At 36.3% G+C, this 14,389-nt stretch overlaps 4 protein-coding genes across 4 annotated transcripts; all 4 read right to left on the bottom strand.

Annotated features, from left to right (window-relative positions):
• Positions 1 to 946: 946 nt before the first annotated feature.
• Positions 947 to 4,454, bottom strand: LOC145905714 (F-box only protein 7-like). Its single transcript, XM_082992986.1, has 11 exons — positions 4,247 to 4,454; positions 3,654 to 3,782; positions 3,469 to 3,529; positions 3,224 to 3,409; positions 2,938 to 3,067; positions 2,677 to 2,769; positions 2,523 to 2,621; positions 2,366 to 2,469; positions 2,025 to 2,135; positions 1,806 to 1,959; positions 947 to 1,600 (listed from the first exon to the last, which is right to left on the bottom strand). The coding sequence occupies exons 1-11, from the start codon at positions 4,366 to 4,368 to the stop codon at positions 1,335 to 1,337; spliced, it is 1,455 nt and encodes a 484-aa protein (XP_082849112.1). The 5' UTR covers positions 4,369 to 4,454; the 3' UTR covers positions 947 to 1,334.
• A 163-nt stretch (positions 4,455 to 4,617) lies between these two features.
• Positions 4,618 to 6,052, bottom strand: LOC145894544 (pre-mRNA-splicing factor CWC25 homolog). The gene has a single exon (XM_082983168.1). It carries the CDS (start codon positions 6,017 to 6,019, stop codon positions 4,877 to 4,879), a length of 1,143 nt encoding a protein of 380 aa, XP_082839294.1. The 5' UTR covers positions 6,020 to 6,052; the 3' UTR covers positions 4,618 to 4,876.
• Positions 6,053 to 6,057: 5 nt separating this feature from the next.
• Positions 6,058 to 6,965, bottom strand: LOC145894553 (TBC1 domain family member 7-like). The gene has a single exon (XM_082983179.1). The coding sequence runs from the start codon at positions 6,963 to 6,965 to the stop codon at positions 6,096 to 6,098; it is 870 nt and encodes a 289-aa protein (XP_082839305.1). The 3' UTR covers positions 6,058 to 6,095.
• Positions 6,966 to 7,019: 54 nt separating this feature from the next.
• Positions 7,020 to 8,729, bottom strand: LOC145894564 (BLOC-1-related complex subunit 6-like). Its single transcript, XM_082983190.1, has 4 exons — positions 7,788 to 8,729; positions 7,548 to 7,708; positions 7,292 to 7,452; positions 7,020 to 7,219 (listed from the first exon to the last, which is right to left on the bottom strand). The coding sequence occupies exons 1-4, from the start codon at positions 7,939 to 7,941 to the stop codon at positions 7,171 to 7,173; spliced, it is 525 nt and encodes a 174-aa protein (XP_082839316.1). The 5' UTR covers positions 7,942 to 8,729; the 3' UTR covers positions 7,020 to 7,170.
• Positions 8,730 to 14,389: the final 5,660 nt, after the last annotated feature.

The following is a 14,389-nucleotide window of genomic DNA, read 5'->3' as shown; positions in this document are numbered from 1 at the left end:
ACCACAAAAAATCTCTTGACACATGCCAACATTGGATTGCAATATTATTCAATTCTATAATCCAAATGTTCCGAAATGGTGCCTCGTTTTGTTGTTGTTAGGACGCCAATGGCTTAAACAGTTTCAATGATTTTCATTTTATTTATGCTGGGGAAACAAATAGACGAATTTCAAAATTTTAAAAAAGGTCAAAATCGTTAGATTTTGCGGAGGGACATAGAGTGCGTCACTGTTGGGAACAACCAAAGTAGGAGAATTCCTCTCGTAAAAAGCTTAATCGTTCAGAAAATATATTTTGTTTGCGCCGTCGTAACATCTTCTTGTGTATGAGTGCTTTACTACCACATAAAAGTTTAGAACCATTACCCCAATAGATTTTGAGAAAACCTTTGCCTGACCAGCCATTCCAGTGTAGCAATACACTCAACAATAGTCGCCATAGATATAATGACAAAAGTGAGTGTAACGAAACAAATGAGTTAAAGCTTTTTTGATGCTTACTGGAGTTTGAAGCTAAAATTAGTGTTTCTTTTATCGTTGCTTGATATTTTGTCTCATATCAAGTGCACGACAAAAGTTCATGTTATAAGACATGTATTGATATAAAGAATTATAATTTAAAAACAAATATAGAATTAACTTCTTGAACAGAAACATTACTTTAATTGCGCCCGTTCAAATAGAATCATTTGAATATAAATCTTACTGAAACTGACGATGCCGTTTGGGCAAAATTAATATTTGTCAGTGATTTGGATATCTGGCCTACCTTTTTTAACTCTCTGTTACCATTATAGCCCAATTTCATTTATGGCAGGCCGAGGCAAAAACGCTGTTAAAATACTTTCGTTCCATCAAAGAATCAAGATATTTGCAGAAACTAATATCGATGCAATGTATTTTCAAAAAGACTCAAATCAGGACGTTTCTCAGAAAAAGGAGCAACTTATTTTATGCCACATTTATCTTTCATAAAAGGACGGCCCTTTATTGAGGAGATAGGAGCACAGCATGCAACCATTAAGTTTTAAGCAGCGTCAAAGATGCTTTTTATTAGGCTAAGAACTTGACAGCAGCACAAGGAAACTTGACAGCAAGTCAAAAGCTTTACATAGGCATGACGTATAAATTCATATGCTTCATATATCAAGTCAGGAAGCGATCAACGCACAACAACGAACTATGAACAGATTTTTGCATGGACCAAATAAATGAAGTCAACAGCCGATTAGAAATAGTACATATTTTCCTCAAAACGTTAAACCGCTTTCTTCGCGGAGACAATAATAGTAGTTTACACAAATAAATTTAACTTTTACCATATAAACCAAAAGTTACAAAAACCCTCCCCCAAAGCCACGATCAGAAGGTCTGTTTCTGCGTCGTTGTGGAAAACCGTAATCGTCGTCCATCATTCCACCTCCACGTCCCGGCCTGAACCGACCAGTTCCAAATGGGTTAATTGGATCAAATCGTGAACCAGGAAGTGGATTTCCACCACCGGGCATGCCAGGACGAACCGGACGTATAGGATGGCGACCCCTCCCAGGATTGGCAAGTGGACCATACGGGAAGGATGGATTAAGATCATAATCTCCTCCTAAAAAATTTTATTTCTGCTGCATCACTGTTCTGTTTATACTGAAACTTATGTAAAAATGATCTACAAGATATTACATGAAGTTTGCAAGGAAAGCAACTGCGTCATTTACTTATAAACAAATAATAATAATAATAATAAGGAAAGAGGTTGTAAGTCCAACTATAAGTAACACTTGATAGTTCAAATCCTAATGCAAAAATACCGATCATTCCTGCTGGTTGCCCAGGAAATGGAGAAGGAAAATCAGGATCAGGAACAGCAAATGCAGGTTGGCGATAATCATTAAAAAAATCCCTTTCGTGTTCCAATCTCTGCCTTTCTTGCTCTTTCTTTTCCATGTATTGCCTCTTGTACAACTGAAAAAAAAAACATATTTAAATTGTCTATGACAAATGTATATGCCTGTTTACATGAACTATACCTGTTTAACTGATATGGCAGTTGGTCTTGTGGGCTCTGAGCCAAAATCACGGGTAAACAGTGCTCTCCATAAATCATCATCATTTGCAATATTAGCAAGAGTTGTGCAAGTCTGTATAACATATGCCCACTTACTTTTGAAGCAGACGTACATAAAATAGAGTCATACATTTTTCAAAATTTGTTTGCAAAATGTGAAAGAGATGTTATTGTTGGTTGGAATGAATAGTTTTTTGCCAGAAGAGCCAGGTGTGAATTTGTTGTTGGAGTTTTATGCAAATGTGTGTGTTTTATATGTAATAAGCATCATACTAAATACTGAAGTATTTGGTCATAAAATACCTGAGAAACTGTGCAAAGGGCTTTGAAATCCAAACTTGAAAAGATCCGTTTTAAAAGATCAGGAAACAAGGACAATATTCCATGAAGAGGAGGCAGTTGCAATTCTGCAAAATGTTTTTTTTTGCATTGGTATGTCATATTAACACTGTAAACTTACCTTCACGCATTACATTTAAAGCTTGGTGTGCTATGTTTTCTTTGAATACATAAGATAATCGGGACAAGTTTTTAAATACAGCATTTTCATCTGTTGGTTCTAAAAAACAATCTGTAGATAAAATTGTTGGCACAAACTACACAAATTAACATACTTCCTTCCATATTGAATGTTTGGACGTATTCTGTGGTGTTGATCTGCAAACTTAAAACCTTCTCTTGTGTATTGGTGCATTGTTTAACAATACCTTTGAAATTTTTTTACATTATTGCATCAATAGTAAACAATATATTAATTATTGCTGTTTTGTATGAGGCAAAAACTGTCAAACATTTCCAAACATTGAAACAGGTCTTCTTACTATTGTAGCAATCTCAAACAATCTTTCAAAAATGGTTTTATAAATACATCTTACCATTTACCAGCACAAACTGTCCAAGTGGAGTACAAGTCATAGCAAAAACCAAGGTGTCAGCGCCACCATGGCTATATTCTAAGTACGCCATATGACCTTGCAAGGCTGAGGCAAATTCATCAGCAGGTGTCTAAAAACACCTCAGTTAAATTTTTAGTCTTTTTTATTTCATGCTGATTTAATTGTCACTTATTCCGATAAAACAGACATTCTTCAAAAAATAACTACCTCAATGAATAAACTACATCACTATTTAACAAAAAAAGAAGAATTTGGCCACACTTACCTCAAGAGTAAATCCACTTTCCATCATGAGTATATGTAACGCAACACATATCACATGAAATTCATTCTTAATAGCATTCTTTTCAAACATCTCCTTCAAAATGCTTGGAAGTTTATCACCCTCTTTGTAATCACTCAGAAGTAATAAAGTTTTCTTTGGTATATCAGTTGTTTGTCCAATCAAAGTCTGTAAAAATAGTGACTGAAACCTCAACCAATTATTATTTCCCACAAGTTGTAACATACTTGTGCATTTGAAGTAGATGCCATGGAGGTTTCTGATGAAATTTGAGATGATTCCTCTCCACTAACAAATGGTGATGCATTATTTATGATAGTATAACAGAAAAAGTTATTGTGTTTTCTTCACTATACAAAATATCCTCTCTTTACTGTGTAATTTACAAATAGTGCAATTTATAAAATTTCACCGTTTCAAACGATCAACTTTTGCAATCTTTATTAAATCTCCAGATACAACATCAGTCGTTGAGATTTTGGTGCTATCACTTCCCAAGCTGAGTTTACCATCTAGAGTTAGATCAAATTCTGTTGTTGACCTATACAGTAGTCAATTATTTGTTTGATGCTTTGAAACAAATAAAATGATAAAACCATGAGGGTTATTGAGTCAGGCGCTGTCAAATAAACAATAGATTGTGATGTTATTTTAATCCATTTTTGTGTTTCTCCCTCTGGCCTGCAACAATTGCAATTACCAACCTATGGGAAGGAACTACATGTATATAGTTCCTACAAACCTTGTTGTATATATAGTTCCTATAGGACTTCATTGTCCTACATGTCGCATCACCCGCAAAAACATTTGGTTTTATTGCTATTTTCATTGTATTTTCGTTTGCAGAATAATAAAACTAACTTCTACAAACGATAGCGATATTTAATAACCTATCACGCTATTTCAAAATGTTGTAGACCCACACTCATTTAACTAAAGATAGCTTACATAAACGTAAAAACCAAATTTACATTCTTTTACATAAAAAAATGTTTGTATACTCACGAAAGTTGTAGGTTGTCCGTTAGGCTCTCCAAAATTTTGTTTTTAACCTCGCCGATTGTTACTTGGTTATTTTCCAATTTTAAAATTGCAGTTTTTCCATCATACCTTATTCTTAACTTCATTGTTAAAACAGATTGTACCTACTTCTTTACCAAACTAAAAACCGCTTATGTTCCAGCAATAACAAACTTTACGAATATCCTGTTTGATTTCTATAAACATTCAAAATTTGTAAATAGGGGAACTACCCTCCATGACTACACAAATTTTCCAGACATGAGAAATTTGGGCATTAAGCAGGCCATGATCTGTTTTTGTTGCTGTTTCTAATAGGCGTTTTGGAGTAAGGAGTTGAACACTTTTTTGTCTCATTTTTGTGACAAAAAACGTCTTTTGCCAAAGCGATATTCTACAAGATATGAAAAAATCTTTCAAACTTTGCTCCATGTCATAAGACCAAGAAAGTATTGTATTTCTGCATTGTATCTCTAAAAACAACGATTATCAAACTTTCTGTGCAACCAATAGGGCACATAAACAAACGTTTAAACATTCCATGACCCCCCCATGCATTAAGTGTGTATAATGTCATCTCATAGTTTAAGCAATTGCACATTGTTTCCACTTGGATTAATCATCTGTTGATTTGTTGAGGGTATGTCGCTTTCTTCGTACTGTATCCTCAAGAGAACCAACATTAGTTTGCTCCAACTTTACATCATGCAAAAACGTTTTAACCTTGCCATCTCTTTTATGTTGAATGTCATGAAGTTTTTTTACATGGTCTTCTCTTGCTTTTTCCTTTTTCTCCTCTATAGAGTATTGGTGTATATTCTTTTTACGCTGTTCATCTCTCCAACCAGCATTATTCATCATTTCCATCCTCTTCTTTTCAAGTTCTTTACTTGAGAGTTTCTTTGTAAATCCAGGGCGTTCTTTGCGCTGGTATTTTGGTTTAACTGGTTCAGGTGAAGGAACCCGGACTCGACCTTCACGCTTCTCATGTTTCTCTTTCACTTTAGTAACTTGTAATCCATAGCCTGATGGTTCTTTAATACGATCAGAATCTGATGATGTGTTGCTGTTATGCGCATGTTTTTTTGATTTTTTTGACAGATGATGTTTATCATCAGAATCACGTTTTTTGTGTTTGACACTTTTCTTTGCTTGTTTTGTTCTTTTTTTGTGCTGCAACTCTTCAGTATCATCATGTTCAGAATTACTATCTTCTAGGTCTTGCTGTAGTGCACGTTTGAGTGCAAAATGAAGCTTTTTGTTTTTTCCTGCAATTTTAAGAAGCTTTTCTGATTTTTTGTAATGTTCTTCTTCGCCACTACTGGAGCTACTTGATGACGAATGTCGAGACATTGTCTTTCTTTGGTGAGAATCCCTGTGTTTCGATTTATATTTGCTTTTCTTTTTGTGTTTTGACAACTGATTCAGGTCTTTTTCAAGAGCTGATTTTAGCATTGTTTGTAGATGTTTTCTTTTAATCGGATTACTTAATAATTCCCGTCGTTTTTCCTGCTCCTTTTGGCGAATAGAAATCAGAGGATCTTCTCTTAATTTACTTTCATAGTCTAACTTTTCCAGAACAGTTACACTTAAATTTTCATTAGTTTTGTCTTCCACTATAAAATCTCCTTTGTCTTCCTCTGTTTTTGTTATTCTTTTTCCAAGTAAATAAGCTTCTCGGTCTATTTTCGAGTTTGTGCCTTCATACATCCATTGAATGTTTGTTGATTCACCCGGTGTGCTTGAGGACTTTGCCATTTTTACAACAATGCTTATACCTACCCTGTAAAAAAAACCTGCAAAGAAACAGCAAAACAAACATTTAAAAGTTAACTTATGGAATTTTTTCCATTCTTGCCCACAATTCATTGCTTTTGTTTGCAATTACATCACTTATTTCAACTGAATAGGGCACAGAGTTTAATAAAGACAAGCACTTGGATAAAGAGTCTAACTGAAAAAGTTTTTTTTCATGTTGAAGTAAAACCTGCACTGCAACATATGGCAAAATTCGAGGGGCTTGGCCTAGCAAAACATCCCAAATTTTTGCCAATGCCCCAGGTTGGAGAACTTCAGCAAATGCATGCTTGTACCACAACACAATTGGTAAATTGTCAATTAAATGAAGAGACTCAACATGATGAAACAGCTTCACATTTTCTTTCTTCAATACAGTTACAACAACATCCATAAATTCATGATTCAATTTTAAGTAATTATGAAAAATAACGAATTTATACATATATACTGAAATCCAATATCGAGACACAGGGCAGTCTATAATTTCATTTGCTGCTGATGCTATAGAAAGAAACAACTTGTGCCAAGGGGCTGGAAAAAACTGTAAACCATATTCTCCAATCTCAAGCAAATACATTTTTAAATATAATTCCGGCATTGGTGTTTCCTCATCAATTTTTCTCATAACTAACAATGCATGGTGAAGGTCATTGTACTGATCTGTTCGTTGTTTCATCACAAATGTATGTGATTGCTGATGAATAGGGACAATGTTTAACAAGATCTTCCAAATTAGTGAACGGTAGCTGGCAGGAACAGAAAACCGAACGCAGAAACTCTCCAACTTTTTTTCATCAATGACATCATGATTTAGAATTCCAACCAAAGCTTTTTCACTAATTGCACCTCTAAATCCAACCTTGTCATAGTATGATACGCGGAAGTTTCTCTTGTTATCAGTCATGACAAAAATATACTAAGTTAAACAATTTAAAAGTATTCATCAAGAAACAACATCCTATAAAAAAAAATCATGATTCTTTATATCAATCAAACATAGCATGAATAATTTTGCAAACATATAATGAAAACCTAGCAGGCAATCACATCATTACACAGGGCACAGTTTGTAAAAAAATATATTTGACAATTAATGTACATAATTTCTTCTACTGAACATGAGTTTCCAATGCTGATAGAATATCTTTGATGTGTTCTCTGAGTAAACACAAACATTCAACTTGGCATGAAATATAGGATGTCTAATATATAACATTTAATTTTACTTACATTTTCATTGCAACCTCACATACAGGTTTCATTGCTCTGTCCATTTCTTCACAATGAGCAATTAGGGAATACATGGAATGAACCGCATCTTCAACTTGTTTGTTCATATTATTCACAGCACTTGTACATGTCTGAACATTTCCAACTGATATTGCAGATATCTACACAAACACATCTATGAAGTTGCAATACAATTTAATTTTGAATGTACCAAAACTTCACAAGCTGTGCAAAAAATACCCAATATTATACCAACTTTGCTTAAACGCTGGGTAATTTCCTCCAGTACTGCATCAACACTATCAGAAAGGTTTTCACAATTTTCGTGCAAATCATCCAAAATGTTGGAATCTACAACAGGAAGTTCCACATACGTAGCATTTTTGGTGCTTGACAAATTCATATCACCATCCTTTTCTAAAAAAAAGTCCATACACACCAATGGCAATTCTGATTTATTTTTTACAAATGTCAAAAAATTCAATGTGGAACTTACTTATGCCAAGTTTTTTGGCAAAGTCATCTGCTACAAAAGACACTTGTCTACCCTCAACTTTTAACAAACCATCACTTGGATTTAAAGTCAAACTTTGTGCTTGCACATTTGAACTTGATGATGGACTTGACTTGCCTGTGCCTGTGGTTGTCATTTACTTTTAACACATCAAGCTTACAGCAACGAATTTACATTCATTTATCATCAAATACAGCCTCTTATTTTGAAAAAATTCAAATTAGCTTCCAAAGAACACAGTATTTTTACACCAGAAAATTACTATTTTGTAAGCACAAAAATGACCGCTCTTTAGTAAAACTGTTGTGAAACCATAACTAAATAAACAAAACCATTAAGTTTATGGAAAACTGAATGATAAAATCTATACTACATCATGCACCATGCCTCCGTCTAAAGGTTTCCACACAAAAACACTTTGAATCTAATAAAACATTTTTGAATGATTCGTAAGGCTTACGGCACACTAGGATCTACAAAGCAGGTGGCCTTGGGCATGGCCATGGTTAGGTGAACGAATTACTTCTATTTTGTTACGAACGTTGTTAGTTCGTAATTAGTTTCATGGAGGAAAACGACTAAAGGGTTGCAAGAATATTTTTTTTGTTTAGAGCCAAACAGCACGGCAAAAAACGCCAAAACTAGTTTTGAAGGAACTAGAAAAGGGCCAATCGTTTAAATACTGTATATATCGTTTAATTTTCTGCTTCCCCTAACATATGTTAAACTGTATTTACAGTACAGGCAAAGTACATTCATGTGGTAGAGCAACATATAATCTATTCTTTGTTTATTTATGCTTTTGGATTATTTCCGTCTTTCTATGTGCATAGCAGTGCCAGTGCTACACAAACTTTCAACAAACAGTCTTTCAAAACTCAAATTATGACTCTACTATAGAAGTAGTCAAGTTTACGCCACCCAGCCAAGACCACCCTCATTCTGGCAGAATTCTGGCAGAATAATTTTGCAAATTTGCCACATTTTGCAAGGTACAACAGGCATATACTCAAAAATTGGTTTCTTTTGGATTAGAATCAAATTACAGAGATGAGCAAGCAATTCAAACCTCAAAAAACATTTAAACAAATTTTTTCGCATCTGTATCAATCAAAAACATCGCGAATTAAAAAACATCGCCTGGTTTTGCGATTCAGCATAATGGCGGCATGCGAAAAACATCCCTAACACAAAGAATTCTGCTCGGCGTTCTTGCAATAGGTGCCAATATTGACCAATATCACGAGAACGGAAATTTAATGCTCTACCACATGCAATTAACAAATTTGAAATTAAGGTGCCGGATGACCTTCAAATCGTCCATTGAAGACGACCCGCTTTAAGCGAATCAGCTGCATAATGGCGTAATGTCGGCATGCGAAAAACTTCCCTATTAAAACAATTCTGCTCGGCGTTCTTGCAATAGGTGCCAATATTGACCAATATCACGAGAACGGAAATTTAATGCTCTACCACATGCAATTAACAAATTTGAAATTAAGGTGCCGGATGACCTTCAAATCGTCCATTGAAGACGACCCGCTTCAAGCGAATCAGCAGCATAATGGCGTAATGTCGGCATGCGAAAAACTTCCCTATTAAAACAATTCTGCTCGGCGTTCTTGCAATAGGTGCCAATATTGACCAATATCACGAGAACGGAAATTTAATGCTCTACCACATGCAATTAACAAATTTGAAATTAAGGTGCCGGATGACCTTCAAATCGTCCATTGAAGACGACCCGCTTTAAGCGAATCAGCAGCATAATGGTGTAATGTCGGCATGCGAAAAACTTCCCTATTAAAACAATTCTGCTCGGCGTTCTTGCAATAGGTGCCAATATTGACCAATATCACGAGAACGGAAATTTAATGCTCTACCACATGCAATTAACAAATTTGAAATTAAGGTGCCGGATGACCTTCAAATCGTCCATTGAAGACGACCCGCTTTGAGCGAATCAGCAGCATGATGGCGTAATGTCGGCATGCGAAAAACTTCCCTATTAAAACAATTCTGCTCGGCGTTCTTGCAATAGGTGCCAATATTGACCAATATCACGAGAACGGAAATTTAATGCTCTACCACATGCAATTAACAAATTTGAAATTAAGGTGCCGGATGACCTTCAAATCGTCCATTGAAGACGACCCGCTTTAAGCGAATCAGCAGCATAATGGCGTAATGTCGGCATGCGAAAAACTTCCCTATTAAAACAATTCTGCTCGGCGTTCTTGCAATAGGTGCCAATATTGACCAATATCACGAGAACGGAAATTTAATGCTCTACCACATGCAATTAACAAATTTGAAATTAAGGTGCCGGATGACCTTCAAATCGTCCATTGAAGACGACCCGCTTTGAGCGAATCAGCAGCATGATGGCGTAATGTCGGCATGCGAAAAACTTCCCTATTAAAACAATTCTGCTCGGCGTTATTGCAATAGGTGCCAATATTGACCAATATCACGAGAACGGAAATTTAATGCTCTACCACATGCAATTAACAAATTTGAAATTAAGGTGCCGGATGACCTTCAAATCGTCCATTGAAGACGACCCGCTTTGAGCGAATCAGCAGCATGATGGCGTAATGTCGGCATGCGAAAAACTTCCCTATTAAAACAATTCTGCTCGGCGTTCTTGCAATAGGTGCCAATATTGACCAATATCACGAGAACGGAAATTTAATGCTCTACCACATGCAATTAACAAATTTGAAATTAAGGTGCCGGATGACCTTCAAATCGTCCATTGAAGACGACCCGCTTTGAGCGAATCAGCAGCATGATGGCGTAATGTCGGCATGCGAAAAACTTCCCTATTAAAACAATTCTGCTCGGCGTTCTTGCAATAGGTGCCAATATTGACCAATATCACGAGAACGGAAATTTAATGCTCTACCACATGCAATTAACAAATTTGAAATTAAGGTGCCGGATGACCTTCAAATCGTCCATTGAAGACGACCCGCTTTGAGCGAATCAGCAGCATGATGGCGTAATGTCGGCATGCGATAAACTTCCCTATTAAAACATTTCTGCTCGGCGTTCTTGCAATAGGTGCCAATATTGACCAAATTTGACTATATTGACCAATAAGCCTTCTAAATTTATAACTTTGGCAGTATGCAAGTACAACATGTGTTCATGTACATTTGCACATATCAGCAAACTTGGCAATAATACACAACGTTATTTGTAAAAAATTGTATTTGTTGACTTCCGGGGTCGGGCCACGTAGCAGCCTTCGACATGCTACAAAATGTTGATTTGCGGACTGCAGTTTGTACACCCTTGGTGTAAACAAATGCAAAACATTTTTGCTACATGTTTAGATGATGGATTGCTTTCTACATTTCTTTTTCATGTGCTCTTTGGATAAAATGGCAACAAATTTTAGAGATATGTGACATGTATAACGCTAAATACTATTTTTTCCAATACACACAAACATATGTATTTACTGTTTATCCTGTGACATGTGTTGCATAATTTATTTCTGTGACAAAATACTGTAAAAAAATATGCTCTATTTTCTGTGCAGGTCGTATTCAGTTCGAAAAAAAAGGAAAAGTTGAATTGTGATGGTTACTTTTGAGGGAAAAGAAAATTGAAAATTTAGTGTAGTTCATACTACACCTGACAAATTCCTGCAAACCCTCCGGTATCTGAGATCAAATCCTAATAGAATGCAACAGTACAGTCAAACGATAACGCCTGAAATATGTCCACATCAACGTCATTGCGTCATAAGGGACAAACAGAAAGAAAGGCAATCTTCGACCAAAACGAATTTCAATGCCAGGACCAAACTTTATTTTATCAAAATAGGACTAAAGACCGCATATCAGCAATTCTATTAAAATAGTTTTGCTCGCGGGGAATACCCGTCTTGTACTCCTGCGTCATAGAAAGTCTCAGTTTCGTCACAAGGCAACCGGTGAGGCATTGGGGTCAATTTTCTGTTTAATGAGCAAGAAGTCACGTGGTGTAGCCAGGGCGATTTTCAGCGTGATTGGTGCAGTTTTAGTGCAAATTTTTGCTCTTCTCAGTCAGTCAGACGTTTGGTGCTGGGTGCTGTGAAAAGTTTAGTTGAAAAACCATCAAAATGTTCAAGGGGATGAAGCACAAAATTGAATCTTTTATTGGCACCTATTGCAAGAACGCCGAGCAGAATTGTTTTAATAGGGAATTTTTTCGCATGCCGACATTACGCCATTATGCTGCTGATTCGCTCAAAGCGGGTCGTCTTCAATGGACGATTTGAAGGTCATCCGGCACCTTAATTTCAAATTTGTTAATTGCATGTGGTAGAGCATTAAATTTCCGTTCTCGTGATATTGGTCAATATTGGCACCTATTGCAAGAACGCCGAGCAGAATTGTTTTAATAGGGAAGTTTTTCGCATGCCGACATTACGCCATTATGCTGCTGATTCGCTTAAAGCGGGTCGTCTTCAATGGACGATTTGAAGGTCATCCGGCACCTTAATTTCAAATTTGTTAATTGCATGTGGTAGAGCATTAAATTTCCGTTCTCGTGATATTGGTCAATATTGGCACCTATTGCAAGAACGCCGAGCAGAATTGTTTTAATAGGGAAGTTTTTCGCATGCCGACATTACGCCATTATGCTGCTGATTCGCTTAAAGCGGGTCGTCTTCAATGGACGATTTGAAGGTCATCCGGCACCTTAATTTCAAATTTGTTAATTGCATGTGGTAGAGCATTAAATTTCCGTTCTCGTGATATTGGTCAATATTGGCACCTATTGCAAGAACGCCGAGCAGAAATGTTTTAATAGGGAAGTTTTTCGCATTCCGACATTATGCTGAATCGCAAAACCAGGCGAATTTTTTTAATTCGCGATTTTTTTAATTGATACAGCTGCGAAAAAATTTGTTTAAATGTTTTTTGAGGTTTGAACTGCTTGCTCATCTCTGTAATTTGATTCTAATCCAAAAGAAACCAATTTTTGAGTAAATGCCTGTTGTACCTTGCAAAATGTGGCAAATTTGCAAAATTATTCTGCCAGAATTCTGCCAGAATGAGGGTGGTCAGCCAAGCCATAGAGTTTGCAACGCTTCTGAAGAATCTTAACTAGCTTGGGCTGTAATGCGTGACGTTTTTACCGAAAAGAAGCATGCCGCGAACCTGCTTCGTCACGAACGAGCACGGGCAACTTCCGAACGCAAAGCTAACAGGGAAAACGCCAGAAAGGGGCCAAATAAGCTAAACCAAAGTTTGGGCGCCAGACAAAATGAATTTTGCAGTGGTTTCTCGCGGTGCATCTCAACCCGCTTCATGCCACACAGTTGTTTGAGAAACCATTTCTTATACACACCAGAGGGGGATGTTAGTTAAATAAAACTTTAGACGCGGTGAACTCTTGATTTTTTACACGTGATGGTTCGTAAGCTAAACTTTTCAATGATAAAAAAAATCATAAAAAATACATATTAATATTCGAATATTAATATGTATTTTATATATATATAACCATAGTATACTCTATATACTATGACAAACTATTGTCATTCTGGCAGAATCCGAATATGTTTTTTTTTCAAAAATAGCGATCCGCATCAATGATGACTACTTCACGAGATGGATTACAAGATACAAACTTGTTTGTTCTGTCTATAAATCACAGTACATCTCATTATTCAAACCAAAATCAAGCTGGGCGATTAGTAAACACAAATTACTGGCAGAAAATCCCACGTATTCCAACAGAATGACTACGAACACAGGCGATTTTGCGTGTTTTGCTAGTACCGATTTTAATTGCTTTCCTGTTAATCAGTACTGAATACTTGACAGGTACAAAGATTTTAAAAAAAATTATAGGGAGCGGAAAGTAGTTTGGCACGCGGTTGAATATGACGTATAGGCCTAGGCCTACGTTTTTTTTTTGTTCTGTAAGGCGATGCTTCAAGTGTAAAATATTTGGCCACCACCAAAGTTCGGGCCGGCTAGGCCACGGGCCTAATGTACTGCTGGACGAATTAATCTGAAAATGGGTGAAACATCAACCTCCTTTTGTGATAACAAAAGTTTGTCATTGTTTAAAACAGAGTTGATAAACTGGTTGTTTTTGTATTTTTATAATAAGACCCTCCTTGTCGTCTTTCCTAAGGGATTTGTAACCAAAATGTTGGTACGCGTGACACAAACAACGCAATATATTGGAAAGCCAAACCCCGTTGCTGTTGGGGAAGTAAAGACACCTACTCCACCAACAACGTTAAAAAGTTTCGTTTCATAGTGACAACTATTTGAACATAAATTTATCACACAGATTTGTTGCAGGTATTTTCCCAGGGCAGGTGATTTGAACTTGAGTTGCTGCGTACGCACTCATGCGTATCGCATGTTGCTCACGGCTTTTACAGAAGCCCTTTCGGGTAAATTTGTATGTTTAGTGGCGTGTTTGACCCTAGTGTATAATGTTCCCAGTTCCAAATTATCCCCCCTCCTAACTGATCCGAATCGTTCCTAATCAAATCCGGCTGGATAATTTGGATCCGGCAGTCTTTTAACTGTAATTGAAGCGAGTGTTTTTTTAGTGTGCCTAAA

This window comes from Ascidia mentula, chromosome 1, assembly GCF_947561715.1.
Source record: "Ascidia mentula chromosome 1, kaAscMent1.1, whole genome shotgun sequence".
Classification (NCBI taxonomy): Eukaryota; Metazoa; Chordata; class Ascidiacea; order Phlebobranchia; family Ascidiidae; genus Ascidia; species Ascidia mentula.
This window is presented reverse-complemented; position numbering and strand designations above follow the sequence as displayed.